The following is a 23,302-nucleotide window of genomic DNA, read 5'->3' on the forward strand; positions in this document are numbered from 1 at the left end:
TGGACAGCTATACTTGACCAGCCAATCATCGAATTCGTCATTGAGTTTACTTTACGTTCCAACATGGCCGACCACTGTATTGCGATGCTATGAAGCCAGATGAAATTTGTGTAAAATACACAATTTATATCAAAACATAATACACTTTTAACATTAAAATAGTGAATTTCGCTATTACGGAGAATAATGTTTAGCATCATACCTTTTTGGACGCGCAGACATTCAGTTTGGATCAAAAACGTATTCCGGAGTAGGTAACATGCTAGCCTTTGAGCTAGGTTAGCTCACGGTAGCATATTGTTATCTGTCCTGCTGTAAAGAGCAGTTTCCTTTCAAATTGAAGCAATGTTGGGATTTTTGACAGCAAGGCAGGCTGGTCTTGATGACCCTCTGCGACTGAGACGTGCAGAGTCAACAAGAAGGTGAGAGACGATACAAAAATGTCATCTAGGAGGCGTGTTTACAAGTTCTTTGTAAAACTTGTAAACACTGAATCTAAATATATGGAGTCTCGTTTTAGGATACATGAAGATGTTGTTGAGAGTAGTAAAAAAGCTGGGACAACAGCTGGGATATATATGAACAACAAGTCAAAATCATGTTGAATGAATGAAAGTGAAATATTGCAGAATAAATAAATAACAATGCACATAATTGCACGGTATGGACGAGGTAGTAAAATGCTGAAATATATGTAGCAAAGTATGATATTATCCTATAATAGTATATTATGGCCGATATGCATAAATAGTAGATGATAGTAAGATATAAATATGTTTAAATATAATTTGTGTAGTTATAAATGATGAATAATGACAAATTTGTAAATGTACTTTTGTGATTATCCAAATATCACAATTTGTCGACTAACAGATTAGTCTTACGACAGTTTTACTACAAGTAAAAACATATGTTTGTTTTCTGATTTCTTTGCTTTTTTGTTTACATTGATATCTTATTTTTACTCATATGATCAAACTGAGTGTCCTCTGTCTGTGTCCCAAAAGGGTCCTCAGTCTAAAGCTGAATCCTGACAGAGACGTGGACAGAATCCATGGAAATGGCATCAACACCATCGACATTGAAGCAATAGAGGGCAGATAGTAAGTCCACTTAGGCCTAATTTACATTCACTGATTCATAAACTACTTCTAAACACGTCAAACTTGTACACTGCAGATGAAACTTAATGGTCTTTGCAATTAGTTGGTAAGAAAGAGGTGTATTTCAGTATCGTCAACTGCCTGAATATAAGTTGAAAAATATCTTCATATATGATTTCGGGAATGACCAAATGGAGCACCAGTAACCCAGGATAATCAGCAGAGCTCTGTGTGATACGTTTCCATAAAGAGCTATCGACAGTTGGGAAAAAGCTAGCTGTAATAGGGGAAGTAATGCTGACTTCGATTTCAACTCTTTGTTGTTTAGCATGTTGTCTGGTGGAGCAGATGGAGTGATTGTCCTCTATGACCTGGAGAACTTCAGTGGGAAACAGCAGTACACCTGCAAGGCAGTTTGCACAGTAGGCAGGTGAGTGCTACTCTATTTACCCATTCTGTCCACTAGAGGGCAGCGCTGTGTCAAGCTCTCAGTGTCGGGTGTTTCTAAGCTTGCTCACAACCATGTCCTATAAGTATTGTAAACATACAAGTAAAATGGCCTGAATCATAATGTATCTTCCCCCAGGTCTGTTTTAATGGTGATATCAATAGAAAGATCTTAATAAATCATTTTTTGTGTACTTAAATACATAGCTATGATGTCAGTCACAATGTGACCTTAGTCTGAACTGTCATATCAGAATTTTTTTTACTGTTGCTCTGTGAAACCTTTGCAATGAAAGCATACACACACATGGCCGAACAGGAGCTTTGAAGTTTGCGGTGTGGATCTACTGATACTGAGCTTAAGAGTCCATTCAAAGCAGGTTAATTCCCACTACTTTACTGTGCCGGTAGCTCCCTACAGAGAGTTATTTGTCTTTGGATTCCTGTAGTACACTGATAACATTTTGTTTTATCTTTTTATTTAGGTCGAGTCAGCACGTCCACAAATTCAGTGTGGAGACAGTCCAGTGGTATCCATATGACACAGGCATGTTTGTCTCCAGTTCCTTTGACAAGACCATGAAAGTCTGGGACACAGAGACACTGAAGGTAAAAATGTCACACTGACTCTGTTCTTTCATGCTGAATGTGAAACACATTGCGTTACCAGTTTAATAGGCATATCTGGACAGTTAGTTCCCCCTGTGTACTGTTATCTTCTTTTATTATGTACACCTGTACAAGTAGTTCCCCTGTGTGCAGTGTGTGAGTAGGGGTGGGCACAGTTAGAAAACACATAATGCTGTATGGTTAAATCTAGTAAAAAAAATAGCTGAATGAGCGCATAAATTATACACATAACCCCAATAAACAGGAGCATGGTGCTTAGTGCAGATTAAATAATAAAGTAACGATTTGACATATCTTATACCTCCTCCGACCTTTACTTTTTTGCTGCTGCTTTCACTGTCTGGTCCCCTCACTTTCTTATTTTCTGCTTCATGCTCTCTACCTTTCTATGCCACACAGTCCCATATGGCAGGCCCTGAGCTGTGCTAGAGTTACACTGGCACCACGGTTACCTCAAAAGGTCAGGGAAGGGACAGAAAGGAATTAGCCGACCTTTCATTTGTTTTATTCTGTGTGTTTCTGTCTGTGTGTCCCACACGGACACACACATTCATAACTATTAAATTATGTATTGTGGTTGTGTATTTGCACTGTAATGTGTGCTTTGCAATGGTGTGCACATGGTGTGTTTGTATGTGTGGTGCATTTATGCAAACAGAGCCTCCTCTGTGTGTGTGTGTGTGTCTCAGTGTGTGTGTGTGTGTCCATTGGCTGAGTCCATGGCCGTGCTGGCACACACTGACAGATGGGGCACAGAGAGGCTTTTTATGTTTGCTGAAGAATTTGCATTGTAACCGCTGCTGCTGCTCGGGGTGAGCTTTCCTCCTGAGCGCTCAGCTGCAGTGCCCTCCCTCTCTGCTCGCTTTTATTTTTCTATTGTCTGACCTCATTTCCTGTGATGCTGTGAGTTTACACTACAGTTATACTTTATTCTAAGGGCTCTATTCAAGGTCATGAGAGTTTATTTTATAATATGTTTGCCCATCTCCCTTTCTTTTCTCTCACTTTGTGATTCCTCAGCCTGCTGAAGTTTTCGAGTTTGAGGGCAACGTCTACAGCCACCACCTGTCCCCCATCGCCAGGAAGCACAGTCTCATTGCAGGTGTGTGTGTGTGGAGTCGCAGCTTTGGCTGATTTCACAACTATCTCTGCGTGCTAAAAAGCATCAAACTTTGGACAAAAACCTCATTAGTCACCCTTCCTGTCATCAATTTGCAACTCCTGGCAGCTCATTACTTGTTTCCCTGCAGCAAGTCAACGTCACCGCTCCCCAACCGTACCACAGTTTTTAACCCAAATGGCATGTACCTGGAGGGGACAGAAGAGGAACAGAAGCTAGTTATGCATGATTTCAGGTTCAAAGACGGATTTCTGTGCAGAAAAAATAAGTAGGAATCTGGGTGCGTCACCGGGCAGGACCAACAGGTTACTCATGCCTGTTGAGTAAGTGCCCATAAATGTACACAGAGGTGCACTTGCAATCTCTTTGACACGCCTGTTTTCTAAGCTGGAGACAATCACAGTGTCTGTTTTTTTGCGTCCTTCCCTCTCAGAAGTGTTACAGATGCTTGTCAAGCAAGTTGTCAGTCTCTTTTTTTCACCTAGGAAGACACTTTTTTAACTGTTCCTTAAAGGTACTAATAGCTCTTCAATTCTGTGTAATTAGGGCAATCATTTTCTTTGTCCTGTTGAATTTCTCTAACTTTCTCCTCGCCCTCCTCTCACGTATATATGCTGGGTGTGTTAGCTCATGTTTGTAAAAAGTTGCTATCAGTGATCTCTCTTATTACCACGCCTTATCTGTGAGAACCTGGGACTCCAGTTTTTATCCCCGTTGAGCACCCTTCCCTTATTGGTTGATTTGATTTTTCACCTTCTTTTTTTTTCAGTGTTACAAAGAAGGAGCTAAAAGCAGTGTTTTAAGTCTTAACTGTCTTTTTGTTCTCTGCTTTAACAGTTGGCACCAAAAACCCTAAAATCCAGCTGTGTGACCTGAAGTCTGGGTCACGGATTCATGTTCTTCAGGGTTAGTGAACCAGTAAAACCCCAGATTTTCCCCACACACTTTCTTTCGTTTCACAGTTTTTCTCACACACATATATGATAACTCTCCCCCTCTAGGTCACAGAGCAGAAGTGCTGTCTGTGCAGTGGTCGCCCAGATACGAGCACATCCTAGCTTCTGCCAGGTAGGCTCTTTTAACTGCCAGTATTTCAATGGTTAGTCACTCCCTGGAATTATCACCTAGTTTGCCCTTAGAGTCAGAAGAATGATACTTATTACAAGACTATCCCCACTGTATTCTGTCCCAGCAGATCTTGTTATCTCAGTTCCTGTCCATCTGGCCACACTGCAACTCTGAGTCAAGGATAATACAACCAAATGGTTAGCATAGGCACTGTAGTGGCCCTGTCAGAAAAGCATATGTTAGATACAGTCCCCACCTGGTTTATGCTACATTAGACCTGCTAATTAACCAAGTGGGATCGATGTGCTGCCGTCCCCCGTGGACTGTAAGTGATTTTGAAAACAACTGGCACAGAGAGAGAGGCACTCAGAGAAGGTTATTCTATTATGTAGGAGCATTTTAACTCCCAACAGGAAACTGACCTTTAAAAACAAACACTGGCTCACCGGTTTGAGCATGCATTGTACCCATAAATCATTGTGTTGAATAGTTTGATGACTAACCTTGGTTTATAGGAGAGTGTAAACCAATTTTAATCGCCTAATTTTCCTTCTAAGTGCAGACAGCAAAGTGAAAGTGTGGGATGTGCGTCGGGCGTCTGGCAGTCTCTTCACTCTGGACCAGCACAATGGAGACAAGTCAAAAGCCTCCTCTGAGGCAGGTACTGTTACCTCTCCCCGTTTCTTTCTTTGACAGTGTCAATATCTTCATTCATCCTGAGTGGGACGGGCTCTTGGTGGAGGTTTTAGCCTTTATTTAGAGAAGGAAAAGTACAGGTATCGATGGGCTTTTGGACAGACATTATTGTCAAATTGCACTTGAGGGTGTATTTGACTTAATCAAATGTTGTGCATTGCCTGTATTTATAGACATTTCCCCTTCCTCACTGATGTCAATCTACCAATAAATCTCTACAATGTCCCATTAGCATTTCCAAGATATAGCATAAATCTATTAATGATGCTTCAGAGTGCTCCATACAGACAACAGGGGCTTCGGTGTATGTTGATCTACAGTCACAGAATTATCCTTCGGGATTAACGCATGCCTTCAAGTTAACATTAAACAGTTGGATTTCATTAAAAATCCAGTCAGGTTCACAACAACACCTTCCTTCTATCAGCTGTGTTGTCTAAACACTTTCAGTTATTCGGGTTAAAACAACAAAGTGTGTCTCTGGAGGAGAGGCCAACATTCTGCGCATAATGTAGCTGTTTTTCTTGCCTGTGCCAAGAGGCGCCATTACTAAAAGAAACCATGTTAAACCAGTGTTTCTCAGCTATTCTGTGTAATAATAGGAGACAGGGGGTTTGACACTACATCCACTTAAAGCATGCTGATAGATAAGTATAAGAATATATGTACTGTTGGTTCTTCACAAACGCATGCAACCATGTCTTCCCTGTGTTTAACCAGTGAACACGGCTCATAATGGCAGAGCGAACGGCCTGTGCTTTTCTGCTGACGGCCTCCACCTGCTCACTACTGGAACCGATGACCGGATGAGGCTTTGGAATAGTGCAAGTGGGGAAAACACACTGGTAAGTATAAGTGAGTGAAAGTTGATGCTTTGTCCATGCAACCTCCCTGGATCAACGCTTTATGTTATGCAAACGCAGCAGTTAAAGACTCATTTCAATTTAAATAAATACCCAAATGGTTTCAGAACCTGCAGAAACTACCTTTGTTGTGTTCATCTCTGAAATACCGGTTCAACCCAGCTCAGTTTTAAACAACCACGCTATATTTTCTGTTTTTGTACATGAATGCATTTGCATGATGCTCTGTAGAAACATAACATAACCTTGCCCTAATTATGCAAGTCAGTGTAGCTCATTGTTTTTGTTTCTTGCTGTCATATAAGGTACGATAATTAACGTGAAGCATTAATTGATTTTTTGAATTTTAAATTTAAAGAGTAGAAAAATGTCAAAACAAACTTACACAGCTATCATCATATCAACTACAGGAACGTTGTTATGGTTACTTCTTATAATAATAATAATCAACTTTATTTGTATATCACCTTTTAAAACATACAGTTACAAAGTGCTTTACGTACAATGGACAGGTTGTGATTTCATCTGAGCCTTCTGAATTCAGATCTAATCTTAGAGTCAACATGCAGTGAGCTTTATAAGACTCCATAGAACAAAACATTTATCAATGATGATATTTTGCATGGAAACAAGAACGTGTTCTTGCCCATTATGTCTCTCCTATAAGTCAGAAACACACGTGGACTGTTTACATAAACATCACAGGCTTGAGTCCTCTTCCTTAACAATCAGATCCCATGACTGTGTGAATCCTTCTCCTCTGGCTACCTAAACACTGTAAAGGCCCTGCAGCTTTTGTAGAATGCTGCTGTGCAAGTTTTAACTAGGACAGGAAACCAACCACATCTCCTCTGTTCTTAAATCTTTACACCGCCTCCAGTGATGGCTAGACATGGATTTTATGAGTTCTTGTCATGCACCGTTCAAAAACATTTCTAAGTTTAACCGGGGCTGTGTTATGAACAGGAACATGAACATTAAAGACAGAATGACATTTGTGCAGCATAATGCATATTTTTTTTTAATGTTACCAAAAAATGTCTTGAATATGGTTTAAACATTTTTGAAGCATAGTTATGAATGGCAGTTTTCTCAACTTTTTGAGAATCTCTAAAAACTCTGCAGGTGGGATACAACCAAGAAATCAGATGTAGCTACTAAAATAGTCTGCCCTTTACAAAGTAAGCAAGCGAAACGGGAATAATGTTGAGTTAACAATCACTTACTGCTGAATAGAGATAGACCGATATGGTTTTTTCAGGGCTGATACCGATACCGATTATTAGTAGTCAAGGAGGCCGATAACCGATATTTGGAGCCGATATTCATTTGCAGTAAAAGTGAAAATATTGGCGTCAAAATTTTGAATAATACAAACTCCAACACTTAACTTTGTTTAAATGCCTTTAAGCATATGTTTATTAAACAAACAAACAAAAAGCGCAGGGAGTTCCCAGGGTCAGTAATAAATAAATAAATAAATAAATAAATAAATAAAAGTTAAATAAAAATGGCAAAGAAATGAACTTTTTCTCCTCTCCGCGTGAGCACTCTGCACTCTTATCGGCCATCGGATAAAAAAAAAAAAAAGGCCGATGCCGATAATCAGTCATCCCTACTGCTGAACTACAAGTTGTTAGCCAAATGAGACTTCCTTGTTTACATCACTGCTATCACAGGCTCTGCAGGACGGACTCTCTGAATATTTTAGTTTTGATCATGACAATATAAGGGGTGATTGGAGTTGCTCACACCGATCCCTCTGTTTTTCGGTTAGACCAGAACAACAGGATGCCACAAACTCTGCTTTATAGCTTCTGAATAAAATATTGGAAAAATTGTACCACACACTACAGAAACATGACCTCATCTTAAAGCTAAAGGGAGGCTCTGCCGTTTGCCCTGTGCTCTCACACAGTCTGCTGTTTTAATTTCCTGCTCTGCTGCCTCATGCTGCCGTTGCCATGGTGGGCATGTTTCCATCTTCAGGCTGTAGCATGAAACAAGAAGTGACTTAAAGGGTAGATGGTCTCTCCTGATCAGAGTTTGTTGAGATAGTGGGAATTCCTGCTTCACATTTTAAGTATACATTTTACAAATCAAACCAGGCTAAGAGAAGTGAATGAAGCCTAGTAATGTTACACAACCAAGGTGAAGTAGTTTCCTTGTCTGTGCCTGCTTGTCTTGATTTCTGGGTCATTGTAAGACCTGGAATGTTTTGAAATGTTTTGTTTCCTGTCTGGAGACTTTGCCAGTAAAAGAGTTGGTTCCCATTTTGTTAATCTCCTAAATCCGCACATGGACAAACTTGTGGCCCTCTGGTTACACGATACAAAGTTTCACATTATTCTAGTTATCTGCAGGGGGTTAACATGGATGTAAACAATTAATGCACATGTTTGATGAGGAAGGAAATGGCTCAACACATTTACTAGCACCAAGGATACCCCGAATGCATGCTTTAGAAATTAAAAGAAGCATTGTTTTTCTTGTTGTGCAGTCAATGTTTACACATATATTTCCTTAACAAAGTCAAAAAGCCTCATATTCATCCAGGAAACGGTCTTACATTTTCAAATGTTTGAAGTGATTTATATTTGGACAAACAAGTGATCTTTGTCCCTCAGGTAAACTACGGGAAGGTCTGCAACGAGAGCCGCAAAAGGCTTCAGTTCACAGTGTCGCGCGGCTGCAGCCCGGAGTTCGTGTTTGTGCCCTGTGGCAGCTCTGTAGCCGTGTATGCGCTCCACACAGGAGAGCTGGTCACTATGCTCAGGGGTCACTACAACAACGTGGACTGCTGCGAGTTTCACCCAGACTACCAGGTGAGACACACCAAAGTCCCAGGTGGTGACTATTTCCTGCATCTGGCCTGTATACCCATTTATCTGCAGTGCTGCTTTGTTTTTTTTGTCACTCTAGTTGGTCTCTTGTATGCCCAACTAAAGGTCAGTTTGTCTCTGTCCACCATCAACACTTCAACCTTTGTGGTGTTGTCACTGCACTAAGGGCTATTACAAATTTACAATCATCATGGCAGCCTCCAATGAGCCACTTCCCCCTGGCAGATATCATCGTTAAGTCAACATTTCCTGAGCTATGCTGAGCTACTGTAAATGCAAATACAGACTTCTCCCTTGTGTGACCTAAAGCAGTGTTCTCAGCTTAAATATTAAGTGTCACTCTTTACTTTCAGAGGTCACATGGTGCTGATCTAAAAGCAGTTCATAGTTCAAGTTCATACCTCAACAAAATATACAATGATAGTCTAGTTGTTTTTGCCATACCATTAAGTGAGTCAGTAATAATCATTTCCTGGACAACACCTTCATTATTGGATATCTGCATGCAAGCTGTAGATAACAATTGTAATGGTATGTCAATCCCCTTGTCGTTGCCAAAGTCAACTTCCGGTGCCACACACAGGTTGCGTATATGTAACATAAGAATGCAGTCCGGCAGCTTGTCACCCTGCAGAGCTCAAGGAAAGGAGTCCTATCCCGATAACATGTTTTACTATTCATCTTGTCTGATGTAATGACACTGATGCAAACCAAGCAACACAGTGTTACTAAAACTGTGCTGCTTGGTTTGCCTCTTTACTTCTGTTGTGGCTTGTTTCATGTGTTTGTTTAATTTCACTGCATAACTGGGTACTTCTTGGTCTGGGAAAAGAACTGAGGTATCCTTGTGGTGGTTTGATCATAAAACTATATATTTAAAAAAAAAAAGTCAGTTGAAATACCGGCTGGCACCCTGAAAAATCTATCAAAACCGCTACACAATGACACTGAAAATGTGTCATGTGGCTTCCCGCATGCTGCCTGGACAGTTTTGAGCTTGTTAATTGTTTCATGAGCTTTATTGTCTTAATCTGTAGGAGCTGTACAGCGGAGGAAAAGACTGTAACATCCTGGCGTGGGTCCCTGTCCTTCGTGCCTCGGATGTGGAGGAAGAGTCAGACAGTGCATACAAGGTAAAAGCCCTAACAGCAGGAAGTGAGATTAAACAATTTGATTGATTGTGCAGTCAATCAACTAAGGTTTAACGGATTAACACAATTAAATGTTTTATCAGTATGTTGTACTCAAAGGGCCACGGCAAGAATTCAAGAAGACTAATAAATGTCCTCTAAACTTTAATTTAGCTGAATTCTTTACAGAAATCTGATCATAGATAAGTGACGTCTCATCTTAGGAATGTAAATGATTACACTTCAGTGTTTCGCGCTTCATAGTGAGACATAAAAAAACAATAACAACATTCATTCAGCTCTGTCATGCCAGATCTGCATTCTAGTAATGCTTTTTGAATTACAAATGGTTCCTCCTCACTTGTCCTTTCCAGTTTAACTAGTCTGTAACTACATGGACTCAGCAATAGTCCTCATCAGTCAAATTTCTGCCAGGCAAATTTGACATGGATGTGAGGTTACCTGTTTCTTTTCCACACAGTGTACTCTTACTGTATTTCACATGTGTTATATTTTTCTATGTGTATCTTAATGTAGACTTTATTGGCCCAAATGTCTCGTTTCCTTACAGGCTGCTGCTGGCCAGTCGACTGTGAACCCTGCCCTCCAGGATGCATGGAGCAGTGATGAAGATTAATGCTGCTGTTTTGCATGTGTTTTTGGACAAAGTGGACACCCTGGTGTTTGAGAATGCAAATGATGCAAATGTTTCGAGACTAACTTATCAACAAATGACAGGTCCAGGGACACCTGTGGGAAGTTTCTGTTTGATCTTTGCAAATATCAATGCCTTAATAGAAATGCAATGTGTAAATAATTGTTGTTTACTTTATGTGCAGATTGTTTTTGTACTTTTGATATCAACATTATTGTTGTTTTGCAATTTTTGTGGACTGAATTAAAGCCAACATCGTTATTTGTATACATTGCAAATGTCATGTTGATGAAGTACTCATAACCTGTTGCAAACCAATTTAGTATTTTTAATTCATTTCAGACATGGGGGATATCTGGCAAACTTTGTTGAAAATATAAAATGTCAGCTGTTTAAGATTTAAACGGGTTTAGAAACCAGCAGAATACATATTTTCTGTCACTCCTCAGCATTTATACACCTGTTATGATGCAGTAATTATATTACATTCGGACCATTGGTAATATTTTTCAAAGATTTTGGTGAAAGGGACACAGATAAGTAACATTTTTAAAAGTCGGTGCCAATTTTTCACTTTGTGTTTCTGCAGCTAAGTTGAGAGGAGACTCCGTCCCATGGGAGGCTTTCAGACACACACGCATTGTGTTGTTGTTGTTGTTGTTATTCGTGGCTAACTTTGCATTTGTTTGCAAGTTTTGCTTTCAGCCCCAGCTGAAACTACAGTGAGGAGTGATACTGAAACTTTTCCTCTGTTGCAGCCCCCTCACACGTTTACACATTGCTTTTGTTCCCATCCAAATGAGGCTACACACTGACCCCAAAAAGATCTCCCAAAAAACGAACACCCGTAAGAGTGAAAAACTTGTCTTACAGCTAGAAATATAAAATAATTTCTTGGAAATTACTCCAGTGATTTTGTTTAAAATAACACTATTCATATCCAGAATATTGTTTCTGTGTGTCTTATCTTATAATGTACCAGTCAGCTCGAAATAACCTGAAGTGTCTTGAACTGTACAGATATGTTATCTGACAATTAAAGTTTTTGTAATGCCATCCCACTCTTTTCAGCTTGTTAGTTTCTGAGTTCATGGAAAAATACCAAACACACTGGGTTTCCTTTTATTCTAGTGAAACTAATAATGTATTGTATGTCGGAGATATTCTTTGTTATTGCGAAATCTACGCATATTTTTCGATGAGGCATCACTCAATGATGCAAACCTCTAAAGACTGGCCAATCAGAGAATGGGGGGGCGTGACCGGAACACAGACCCCGCCCCTCGATGGCCGCCATAAGGCGTGATGAGCGCGCGCTATATCAGTTTCTGAGCAGAGTTGGAAGCACACCTGTTGAGGTGCGGCAGGTGAGCCGGGAGTTTGGATACAATTGACAGAACAGAGGGATTTTTACTGATTTTCAGCGGCAGCAGCATTAAGGGTGAGTGTTTAGCTTTATGTTTTAGCTAAATGTCACTGAAGTGATGATACTATGAAGATTATCGAGATTTAAAGTTTAAAAAGCACCGGTGCGTCGACGTGAAAGCGTGCCCGTGATTGCTGAAGCAAGTCATTTTGTGAGGTCGGTGGTACCTGTTGGACCTGTTTTTCATCAATTGCATCACCTGTTCCTCATCAACTCAGCCCCTTGTTAAGGGTTACTGCGATACTGGTGTGGAAAATAACCTGACATGGCTGACTACTACTTATACGTTATTTTTATACCTTTTTTAAATATTTTATCTAACTCAATATTGTACAAAAAAGTGCTTTCCAAAGTGTAGCTTAATGTTTATGGGGTGAGAAATCAGGGCGAGTAACGGTCTGAGATTAAAAAAGTAAGCTAAAATAGCTAATTTCATAGTTTTTTAGTTTTTTAAATCACCATGGGCATTTCTTTTCTCGGTAAAATGAAAATAAGTCATCCAAGTCAATAAGTCTGCATCGAATATTGTATAACTATATAGTTGCCAGTTTGACAAACTAACGGACCACCTTGTGTTTTTTTATCTCTGTGAACCGTGGCAGTTTACATTGCAGACATTGAAAGAGTATTCAGACCGAGCAGGTAGGCCTATGCCATGGGAGTAACAGGCTTTACATCAGTATCCTTTACTTTAACGTTAATTAGCAAGTCGAGGCTTGCAGTGTCTCCTTTAGTGCGCAGACTCAGTGCAGGCATACAGCCATGCCTCTTTTTTTCTCAGTGCAAGTTCACCTGTTCCTCTTACAGTCTGGTGGACACACCCTGAAAACCTGTCATGTAGGGTTATGGTCTATGTACCCTTAACAGAAATGTTAAATGTGTTTTTTTATTAATTTAAATTTCCCTTAAGCCCCACACAAATGGCACTACATGTTTCAAGAAGAAAATGATTCAACAGCTTTGAGTGGCAAAACTTAGTTTGACCTCTGGTTTGTAAAAGAGGTTCTCCTTGGCTTATTTCCCATAGTACAGCCCCGTTTCATAAACCAGTCAAGCCAGTCTTGGTGAGCCTTTACCTCATGGAATCAATATCGATCCTTTAACTCTGCCCTGCATCACCAAATGTCCAGACACTCGGAACAACAAAGTCTATTGGTTTAGGATTAACCCGGATTACTGTGAATACCTCTGTTGACCAGTTTATTTTGAACATTGGCAAGTTTAGTGTCGTTCTGATACTACCTGGTGATTGTAAAAAAACAAAACAAAAAAAACCCCTATGCAGTTGTTTGCAATTCAAAGTCATTTTGTCCCTTTTGGGACATTTTTAAGCTACATGTCATAGTTGCTAAAGAAAGTCTTGACCATTGCAAAATGCTTTTGAAGTTTCTCTTGAGTCAAGGTGGCATGGTCTTATGACACAAGTTTCTTTTTAAAACATTGATTCTCTCGTAACTGGACAACAAATGATATGTACTGTAGACATGCATGAATAAATTCTGGTCGCACAGTTGTTCTTTTCTCTGAAAACAGAACGACACTGACTGCTACTCATTGTACTCCTCGTACACTCTTGGCTTTGTCTGCCTCGAGTTCAGAGTGGCTGAGAGGCCTTTTCCTCCTGTACAGCAGAGTCTTTCAGCCATGGCACTGTGCTGTTAAAGTAAAACTACAAATGACTGCTTTATTGAACTCTTTATGAAATTATACTTTGAGCACTAGCTCAGGTCGCAGATGTTTTTTTGCAGCAGTTGTTGGGGAGAGACTTACTTCCTGTTGGATGTTTTAATATCCCACACTTCAATATACAGACTTTCTCTTGCTATTCTGTACCATGCTTCTTATTCAAATACCAAACTAATTTCTGGTGCACACACATTTCCTAACATTTGCCTCTGTTTTTACCTTGTAGGTGAATTGAAAGGATCTTCTCTGAAAATGGAAATTGATAGTATCAAGTCGACAGCTGCACTCATTTATGATGAGTTCATCCAAAATGCAGGTAAGTTATTCTATTGTGTTTGTTGTTGTTGTCACGGAGTGTCTTTATGAATTTTTTCTCACAAATGTGTCCACACGATTCTGTTACAGACACCCGGACGAAAGATTGGCCCTTCATGTCGTCCCCTCTCCCCCAAACCCTCATCATCCTGGCGTACATTTACTTTGTCACATCACTCGGGCCTCGGATTATGGAGAACCGCAAAGCCTTCGACCTCAAAGGGATCCTCATAGTGTACAACTTTGGTGTGGTGGCTCTCTCGCTCTACATGTGCTACGAGGTGAGTAATTGTGTTGGTAATATCTTTTAATTACTGCGTTGTTGACATGACGTTGTGCTTCTGCAACTCTTATTTAACAGAGCATTGCATACCACACTCTCATAGCAGAGCGAGCGGTATTCCTGCGTTGTTGAGTCCATTGTTAAGAACAGAGCCGTGACACATTCCATCGCACTCTTGTTCAAAGACTTTTCTTTTCTAAACTTGACTCTTGACTACAGAGGGTAAACCAGCTCTGCAGGTGTCCTCTCTCAAGGCACTGTATGCTGCAAATGTTGCTTCAGAACTGCATAAATTCAATGTGACTTTGTCTTGTTGAGATGTAGTTAATTTTATTGAAGAATTTCCAATGTAATCATTCGGAATGAAACGTCAGGTTTTTCGATCTTTGGATAGTAGAGGTTGAACAGATTTTAGAATCAAACAATACTTCAATTTCTACCAGTAGATTAATTTTATTGTGAAATATTTGCCCTGACAGGAAGTATAGCTTTAATGTGTATGGTAGACAAACATGAAGTTATCTGCAACATTTCTAGAACAGATGAAGATATAATCACAAGATGGAAATCAACAAATAAATTGACAAAGGTTTCAGGTACACTTGCTGTCCTTTTCCACAGTCGACTTCTTATAAATAACCAAACTTGACTCCATTGTTCTCTTCAGTTTGTGATGTCGGGATGGGGAACAGGATACAACTTCCGCTGCGACCTTGTCGACTACTCCGATTCACCACAGGGTGTGAGGGTAAGTCTTTTAATGCGGATTATAGTGTACTGCAGCATCTGGATGTTTCTTTGAACCAGTACTGAAATATTCTTTTTCTTCTCTAGATGGCAGCAACATGCTGGCTTTACTACTTCTCAAAGTTCATCGAGATGTTGGACACAGTAAGTGACAGTGAAATGTCCTTTTATTACTAATGTTTCACATTTTTCTTTTCTTCTAACTATACTTTTGTCTCCTTTCAGATCTTCTTTGTGCTGAGGAAGAAGAACAGCCAGGTGACATTTCTTCACGTCTACCATCACTCCATCATGCCCTTCACCTGGTGGTTTGGAGTTCGGTTTGCAGCAGGTAGCATTTCCCTCTTGTCTTTCACATTCAAGCAATATTTTATACAAAATGACAGGAATCTTTTGTCTCTTTGAAACTGTATTCCTCATACACGCCCAATTTCCTATTTTCAGGTGGTCTGGGAACTTTCCACGCCATGCTGAACTGTGTCGTCCATGTCATCATGTACTCATATTACGGGCTGACTGCCATGGGCCCCAGCTACCAGAAGTACCTGTGGTGGAAGAAATATCTCACTACCATCCAGCTGGTATGTCATTTGGTCTTTTTTAATATCTAATGTTCTTAACGGTTACTTTCTTAACGACCTGTGTTAACCCTTTTTTTTTTTTTGTTGCTCCCAGATCCAATTTGTCATGGTGACCAGCCACATCTCCCAGTATTTCTTCATGAAGGACTGCCCCTACCAGTTCCCTGTCTTTATCTACATCATCGGCCTGTACGGCCTGATTTTCCTGTTCCTCTTCCTCAACTTCTGGTACCACGCCTACACCAAGGGCAAGAGGCTGCCGAAAGTGCTACAGGCTCAGACATGGGCACACCACTCCAACGGAGTTATGAACGGAAACGCCAGTCACGAAAAAGACGAGTGACGCATGCCTCGGCTCATCAGGGGGTTTCCGGGTTTACCTCATTTACGTAAGAAAAACCACAGCAGAGTCTGAAATTCAATCCCAATTTGGACTGGCATTTCTGATTGCTTTCCTACTCACTACTGCAAAAGACAATCTTTAAATTATGACCAAAGCTATATTTAAGAGGTTTACCGATCCTAGCTGAAGGTTTTTTTTAATCTTTTTTTTGTTTACACTGAAGGTAAAGTTACGGCTCTGCTATGGAAGATTTTGAATAATTCCTCCCAGTCTACAACAGTTTAGTTTATATAAAAAAAAAAAAAAATGTCAGCCTCCTCAAGAAGCTTCTAACAGATCATTTTATACTTGATGTTCATTCTCCGAAGACTTTTAGGACACTAAGTTAAGGCTTTTTTAAAATGTGCACTGAAACGTTAAGAAGTAAATCTTATTTGACCTACAATTAATGTTGACTTTTGTGGACGTGGCGTCTTGGCGTCACGTCCTGTTCGGGTCACTGTTAATGGTTGTATGCATGCAGAACAGGGTGTCTTAGTTTTGATCACATTCATGCCCACTTCTCTTATGGCTTGAGTCACAACCGCTGCTGATGGTGCAGAGATTTGGTGAAAAGGGCTATTTTCGTACGGTCAACACATTCTCCTGATATTAATAATTCTCCTATGATGCGCTGGTGTGACTGAGATGCCAGAGAGGACGGCTGATAGAAAACTGTGGGTCTTGTAGGATCCGGAGCAGAGCTAGAGTTGAACTACTTCCTTACTGAGGCATAGTGCAAATAACACTAAAGGGACCGCACACTTTCATGGATTTATTAGTCAGAAAAAAAAAACCTGAGCAGCCTTTCTTGCCTGCTTTTCAGTATTTTGCTTTGTGCTGAAGCTCTGTGGCTAACAGGGTCTTCAGACGGCTGGAGTCAGGCAGTGCCTTTGGACTGAGGTCTGTGGAGTAGTTTTATATATAGTTACTATGATCTTAATGTGAAAAGTGAATGTAACTCTCTGCTCCTCTGGTGACTGAGGACACAGGATCAAGCTTGGCACGCTTCAGATGCAAGCTTATGTTAACACTAAAGATTTACAGACTCGGTGTATACAAATGGGGTGAACTCTTTTTTTCAGTTCCTTGTCAAATCCCTTTTAATATACAAAGAATTAAAACTGTAAGAACCTAAGTGACATGAAATGTTGTTTATATTGTATTTTATATGTATTTATACCAAAATAAATGATCAATGTACTTTGAAATGGTCTCTTTGCTTTGTTTTCTATTTGGAGTTTTAAACATTTTAAATGTAAAAGTTTACGAAATTGGATGACATGTGTGACGACCCTCCCAGTCCGTCTGCCTCCCAGTGTTTGCTTCCTTATTTCAGCCATGTAGGTGGAGCTGGGAGAGGCCGTTAGCTGAGCCTGCCCACCTGAGCTGGGCCTCCAGAAAGGCATAAAGGCCTGCCTTCTTGGTAGCTCTCTCTCTCAGCTGGGCCTGCTGCATCCTCCTCATCCTTTTCTCTTTGTTTGGTTTGCTGCACCCATCGCATGCATCATACATTTCTACTCATCCACATACTACAGACATGACTGACTCTCATATTACAACTTATCATAAGGTATCTGTTATGTTTGTTTATTCAAGTTAATATAAATGTGAAGCTGATCGCTTTATCTGTGTGGCCTCCCTTTTTGTTACCGGCCCTGAGCCAGGCGGTAACACATACAGCACATTGAATTAAAGTTTGAGTTGAGATGCAAGTCGATGTGGATGTGTGAAATGGGCTGTGACATTGTGACATGATTTCTGATTGAATGTGATGCGATCCTAAATCATGTAACATCATCAAGGGTCAAAACAAAACCTGGAACAATATGAGCTGATTCAATGACACATTTTTGGTAGCCTTTAGTCTGACACTGAATGTCTGTTTCCACACTAATATTTGATAAGCCATGACGAGCACTTCTCACCAGAAGGTGGAGCTTTGACACCAAGACTAGAGGATGTTTGCTCATTTCAGTTTTCAGGTATTATACACCACTCGTAACAAATGCATACACTTCATTTCTCATTCATGAGAATCCCTGCTATAAGTCATCTGCTTGAATATATTATTGAACAATACTCCATTCTCATCTCAGAACATTAACAGTACCTGTGTGTGTTCTCTGCGCCTGCAGGATAATGAACTGTGAATCACATTTTATGTGCTGAGTAAAAAGCTCCAGAATAGAGGAATTTATTTTTATCCCATTAACTAAATATTATTCATATCGATATGCCGATATTTTCCCTTAACCCTTTTTGCCGATTTTGATACTGATATATTCATGTATTTTTCCCACCTAATTGCAGAGAACATCAAGTCTCCCCTGCAGTGGAATTGATATCATTCTAAGTTAAACTGTGGAAACAAATTTAATATGAATCTTACAAGTTATGAGTTATAAGATTTGCTTTTCGGGAAGACAATGAGCCCGAGTATCAGACCAAAGTGCCACAGAGAGTCCAGATCTCAATCCAGTTTGGAATTTGTGGCTGCAGGGTTTTCACTTTCTATGTCCAACCATTGAAAAGCTTTTTAAAAATGTTTTAATATTTGTAATAAATGTAGATAATTTGTCATCTGTTTAAACTTTAAATGGCATTTTGGGTTAATGTGCCAAAAAACGCATTAGGCACTGTATATCCTCTATATAGAACCCCCCAATATAAACACATGATTTAGACTTCAGATGTATACAAATCAGTATATTTTTTACACACAGGCATAAAAATTCTTTTTTCCCAATACTCACACGCTTCCCTTTCTCCATCCATCACAAGCACACAGAATCCCACCCAGCAAACAGGAGTGCACACTGACCTGTCAATCACACATCAGTGGCTCCTTCTGCTCTTAAGTGCTACATAATAATAAAAACGCCACCAACCAGCAGAGCCTGAGCTTCTTACTGAATGACACTCAGCTCTTAAGATGCGAGAGATTTTCATAAAGAGACACTTGCATTAGTGGAAGGCACAGCGACAAATTATAACCAAAAGTCCTGTTTTGTACTGCAGTATATGAGCGCTGAGCCTAAACGTATGAGTGGAGATGATGGCAGGCAGCGGGACAGCACAACCCTCCGAGGGCATGGATGATCGCGCTCCACCATGATGAGCTCCAACATCTCCTGTCTGTCTGCAAGCCTCCCTCGCAGGTCCTTCCCTGCTTTTACTGCTGGAGAGGCAGCGGTAACTAGGTCATTACCAGGCTGAATGTGTGAGACGGCTCATCACTGCAAATATGTGTAACACAAATGTGGTGAGTCAGTGAGCGTGACTTGTTCCTGCTTCTCTGGATGCGGTACATACAAAATGAAAAGGATTATTTTAATGTTATAAATGTTTTAGTCACATTGGATTTTCACATTTGCCGCCACACAGAATATTTTACTCAGCAGATGTAGCAAAAAGATAATTGGACTAATTGTCAACATCTGTGATCCCCATGTATTAAAGACAAAATGTCCAACAACTTCTGGATCATTAACTTTAGGTAATAAATGACGTAGATGTGTTGTTGCTTCAGTCTCTATTAGGTCTGAAAATAAACATTTTATAGCCACATTATTCGCTGTGTCCGTCACAGTGAGTCTTTATAAGTTCAACAGGCTTTAAGTGTATTTGTGCAGCGGCATATTGTCTGTACTCTAGTGTACTTAACTTTAAAATGAACCCTTCACAGTAATGTAAAAGCGCACTATGAACGACTGGCCTTATATAAACATGAGTCAAGTTGTGTTGGTGTTTCTGCCTTTCTAATTAGTACAAAGTTGATGAGCTTTGTTTGAAAGATGGCGAGAACATTTGACAACATGACACTTTCTGGGCTAAGTGCTCATCCTGTCAGGCAACTGTCAATCAAATCCTAAAACTACATCCAGACAGTCCTGATGAAGCAGATTAGCAGACGTTTGGAGTTATACTCATAATATATAGGGACTCTTGTAGTATTCAGTATTAAATATTTTAATGTGAAACATCAGATTTTTGGTCAGTTGGGAGCAGCAGAAACTCTTTACACTTTTTAGGTTGATATGGCAAACTTATTCACAACAAGTTCCCTTTTCTCACATCCACCAGATATGGAACCAGAATTTCCACTCTCTATTTAGCTCTGTTTTTTTCCTCCATTAACAAAATAAGAACAATATTTGGCTCTTAAAGGGGCCATATCTTTTAAATTAATATTCTCATATTTTGCATGAGTTTCACATTTTTAGGCGTTTATTGTTCACAGTGAAAAAGTGAAAACTGCATAATTCTACGTAGAACCTTGCTTTGGCTGAAATTGATCAATCGTCATTCACCGTCATTCCCCTCCGGCTGCCTTCTTGCACTAGTTGCCAAGATTTCAACTCACCATTCGATACCTCCTGGCGATTCTGGCTCGTACATATAAGGCCGAAAAACCGATCCTAGAGAAGCCATGTTTTCTACAACTTTGGAGTGACAGTGCAGTGCGGCTGCTCCCCCACGTGGGAGAGGTCACTCCAAATACTGTCAGCCAATCGTGGCTAAGGTCTGACCTTTGAATGGCAAAACAGCTTGTTGGTTTCAGGAGGAAGGAGGGGCTCCGGAAAATAATGACATTAAAATATGGATGCAATTTTACCAACGTGAACCTAAACCACATTTGATTAATAGAAAATTGATTGCACAGCTAAAATATGCCCCCTTGAAGCTGCTAAATGCTCCTCTGTGTTCCCAGGATTGTTGCTTTCTTTGTGTCAGTCTATCCTCTGGTATGCAGGATTAAAAGGTTAAACAGATAGGTTTTCACTTGTTTGCTGGAAAACGTTTGAGATGATGCTATGAGAGCAGGGAGGCTGAGCCAGGCAGTAAAAGTTGTGGGCTAGAAAACCAAAACAATGAAGCGAAAGAGGCCAAAATGCTTTGTCAAGCCGAGGGCAACTCCAGAGTCGAGGGATAATTGTCTTTTGGATTACAACCTTAACCTAAAAGTAGTCAAGTTGCGCATTATTTATACAAAACTATTCATTACAACAAACAACAACTGTATGACGGAGAAGAGCGGGGCTGAAGGGAGAAAGAGACCACAAAAAACAAAAGAAAGGTCTGTGTTTTCCCACTCCTCAGCTGTTCTAAACCTCTGTGATGCGCAGTGGCTCGACTAAGAAAGGTGAACATAATTTTCCCTGGTCACAAAACCTCTTGAACGTCTTTAATGGTGGTTATGCAGAGCGAATTTAGCATCAGCTTTCAGTGAGCAAAGGGTTGCCCGGGTGGTCTGTTAAGTCCTTGATAATAACAAGAGCAAAGCGGAGCAGGATACTCTGTGTGTGTGTGTGTGTGTGTGTGTGTGTGTTCTGCCGAGCCTGCCAGCAGAGAGCAGATGGCTCTCGCAAAATAATTATTGGTGTTTTAGATAATTATGGGTACTTGGTCGCCCTAATAATAACCTAATCTTCCTCTGTCCCTCGCTCTGTCCCTTATACACTTCCTTTTTAGATCTATGTAGAGTATAAAAAAGAATGAGTTGGCTTATTTAAATGTAAATAACAGACACCATGCTCAGGATGGCAGAAGAAGAAGTGATGTGCTGCCAGTTTGCTGCTGTCATTGTTCCACCCCCGTACAAGGTCTGCATTAAATTGAAGATGTCTGTGTGTCCATCTGATGACAGTTTAATCTGCTGTTTCTATTTTTCTAATGATAGTCACCAGTAAAAGATGATGTCCCTTGCATTATTGTCTCTCTTAAGCCAGATATAGAGAGTGCTGCATTACCTTCAGGCTTCTGTGTTACTGAGAAAAATGTCGCTATTTTTTGTCGCGTTAAATCTGGCGGTTTTGATGTCAGACTGGTCCTGATGCAGAATAGGCCTAGTTCACTGCCAGGAACACTCTTTGGTATAATCCAGAGCAAAAATAAATTATATTTTAAAGTGACTGACTGTCTTAATTGACTCTGTTGCTCATAAATAGGCAGAGAATGGTGAAATAAGCCTTCTAAGATTTCTCAGAGCCCAATGCAATCTCCTACAACATCTTGTACGCTCGGCTAACTGCCAAAAGCTTAAAGAGGTGACAGATACAATCTCACATTTAAGAATTTTTGAATGTCTTGTTTGCATTAAAGTCTGCAGACAGTAATGGATTTTCTGTGCACTTGCACCTTTACACGATTTCAACTTCGTCCCTTTGGGCAAACCTTTGCAGAACACTGCGTCCCCACACCTCTCAGCATGAAGAGCATCTCTTTGCCCTGCTGTAATGGTGGCTGTCAACAGCTTCTGCAGGTGCAAAGCAGTGGAACAAATATACCACGTTTTGGTCCAGGTGATGTTTTCCAGGTATTTATCTACCCCACAGCTATATTATTAATCCCACAGCCGCCTTATTGATCACTGTCTTGTCTTCCAATAAGGCCTCAGTAGAGCCTGGTCTGCTGTGTGTAAGCGGCTGCCTCTGAGGCTGTAAGCTGTCCTATCTGTTTAAGTAAAGCAAGCAAGTAAAGGCTATTTATGTATCCTTAATGTGCGCTAGGAATTTCCAGCTTTATATCCTTTGGGGTTTACAGATTACTGGCTAAACTATTTCCCTTTGCTCTGACAAATTACAGATGTAATTGTATATTCATTTTCTTGCTGTTTACCCAGTGTATGATGTTTTCATGCAGCAGTACAGAAGAGGAACAAAGTGTGCACCCTTTGCATAGTATTAGCACAACCCTTCCACTCCTGTGAGTTTGTCGTGCCTTGGGGCCAGGCAGCCTCCTACAGTAGTCCCCTGCCTGCTTGCCGTGTGATTCCCAGCCTGTTTGCCTGGCTGTTCCCCAAAGGCTGCCTGTACCCCCGTCTGCCTGTGTCGCTTCTTGCCTGCTTGTCTTTGTCATAAAACTGAATATTCAATGCAAAGTTTCACCTTAAAGGTAGTTCATTTGAGGAATTATGCTTATTTTCAGTGTGGAGCCAAAACAGGGTTATCTTAGCTTAGTATTAAGAGCAGAAAGAGGGGGGAAATGCTCGCCTTGTTCTGTCTATGTCTAGACTCTCCAAACCGCACTGATAAACACATTTGTTTAATAGGTTCAAAAACAAGTTGTAATTTTATGGCAGGTTAGGTAAGGACTTTTTCCATTATACCTGGCAGCCTGAAAGCGATGACAAACCTCCAGGCGTTTGCTGCACCTAGCTTAAAAAAATGGCCCTCCTAAAAACACAGTACTCACATTCTTCCGTGCCATGATCATCACAGTGAACCTGGTTCGTTTCCTCCCTGAGATCGCGTTGTGCCCTGTGAAACCATAATATATTGTTGGTCCTATTTTTAGCCCAAACCATGACCTTTTCCAATTCCTT

General features: G+C 40.4%; 2 protein-coding genes across 2 annotated transcripts; both read left to right on the forward strand.

Annotated features, from left to right (window-relative positions):
• Nucleotides 1-72: 72 nt before the first annotated feature.
• ercc8 (excision repair cross-complementation group 8) lies at nucleotides 73-11,604 on the forward strand. Its single transcript, XM_069682436.1, has 12 exons — nucleotides 73-422; nucleotides 1,008-1,103; nucleotides 1,432-1,533; nucleotides 2,036-2,159; nucleotides 3,201-3,282; nucleotides 4,138-4,206; nucleotides 4,302-4,368; nucleotides 4,926-5,029; nucleotides 5,785-5,909; nucleotides 8,555-8,752; nucleotides 9,808-9,903; nucleotides 10,472-11,604. Exons 1-12 carry the CDS (start codon nucleotides 346-348, stop codon nucleotides 10,535-10,537), a joined length of 1,206 nt encoding a protein of 401 aa, XP_069538537.1. The 5' UTR covers nucleotides 73-345; the 3' UTR covers nucleotides 10,538-11,604.
• Nucleotides 11,605-11,896: 292 nt separating this feature from the next.
• On the forward strand, nucleotides 11,897-17,186 carry elovl7a (ELOVL fatty acid elongase 7a). Its single transcript, XM_069682437.1, has 8 exons — nucleotides 11,897-11,996; nucleotides 13,894-13,983; nucleotides 14,073-14,263; nucleotides 14,933-15,013; nucleotides 15,100-15,156; nucleotides 15,238-15,343; nucleotides 15,457-15,593; nucleotides 15,688-17,186. The coding sequence occupies exons 2-8, from the start codon at nucleotides 13,920-13,922 to the stop codon at nucleotides 15,934-15,936; spliced, it is 885 nt and encodes a 294-aa protein (XP_069538538.1). The 5' UTR covers nucleotides 11,897-11,996; nucleotides 13,894-13,919; the 3' UTR covers nucleotides 15,937-17,186.
• The last annotated feature ends 6,116 nt before the right edge of the window (nucleotides 17,187-23,302 follow it).

Source organism: Semicossyphus pulcher, unplaced genomic scaffold (genome assembly GCF_022749685.1).
Source record: "Semicossyphus pulcher isolate SPU_LCO1_2020_fin unplaced genomic scaffold, fSemPul1.0.p SCAF_6, whole genome shotgun sequence".
NCBI classification, from domain to species: Eukaryota; Metazoa; Chordata; class Actinopteri; order Labriformes; family Labridae; genus Semicossyphus; species Semicossyphus pulcher.

Coding starts and splice junctions, on each gene's coding strand:
- ercc8 (XM_069682436.1), top strand. CDS start 346: ATGTTGGGATTTTTGACAGCAAGGCAGGCTGGTCTTGATGACCCTCTG. Junction 423..1,007: donor CGTGCAGAGTCAACAAGAAG/GTGAGAGACGAT, acceptor GTGTCCCAAAAG/GGTCCTCAGTCTAAAGCTGA. Junction 4,207..4,301: donor ACGGATTCATGTTCTTCAGG/GTTAGTGAACCA, acceptor CTCCCCCTCTAG/GTCACAGAGCAGAAGTGCTG.
- elovl7a (XM_069682437.1), top strand. CDS start 13,920: ATGGAAATTGATAGTATCAAGTCGACAGCTGCACTCATTTATGATGAG. Junction 15,157..15,237: donor TCATCGAGATGTTGGACACA/GTAAGTGACAGT, acceptor GTCTCCTTTCAG/ATCTTCTTTGTGCTGAGGAA. Junction 15,594..15,687: donor ATCTCACTACCATCCAGCTG/GTATGTCATTTG, acceptor TGTTGCTCCCAG/ATCCAATTTGTCATGGTGAC.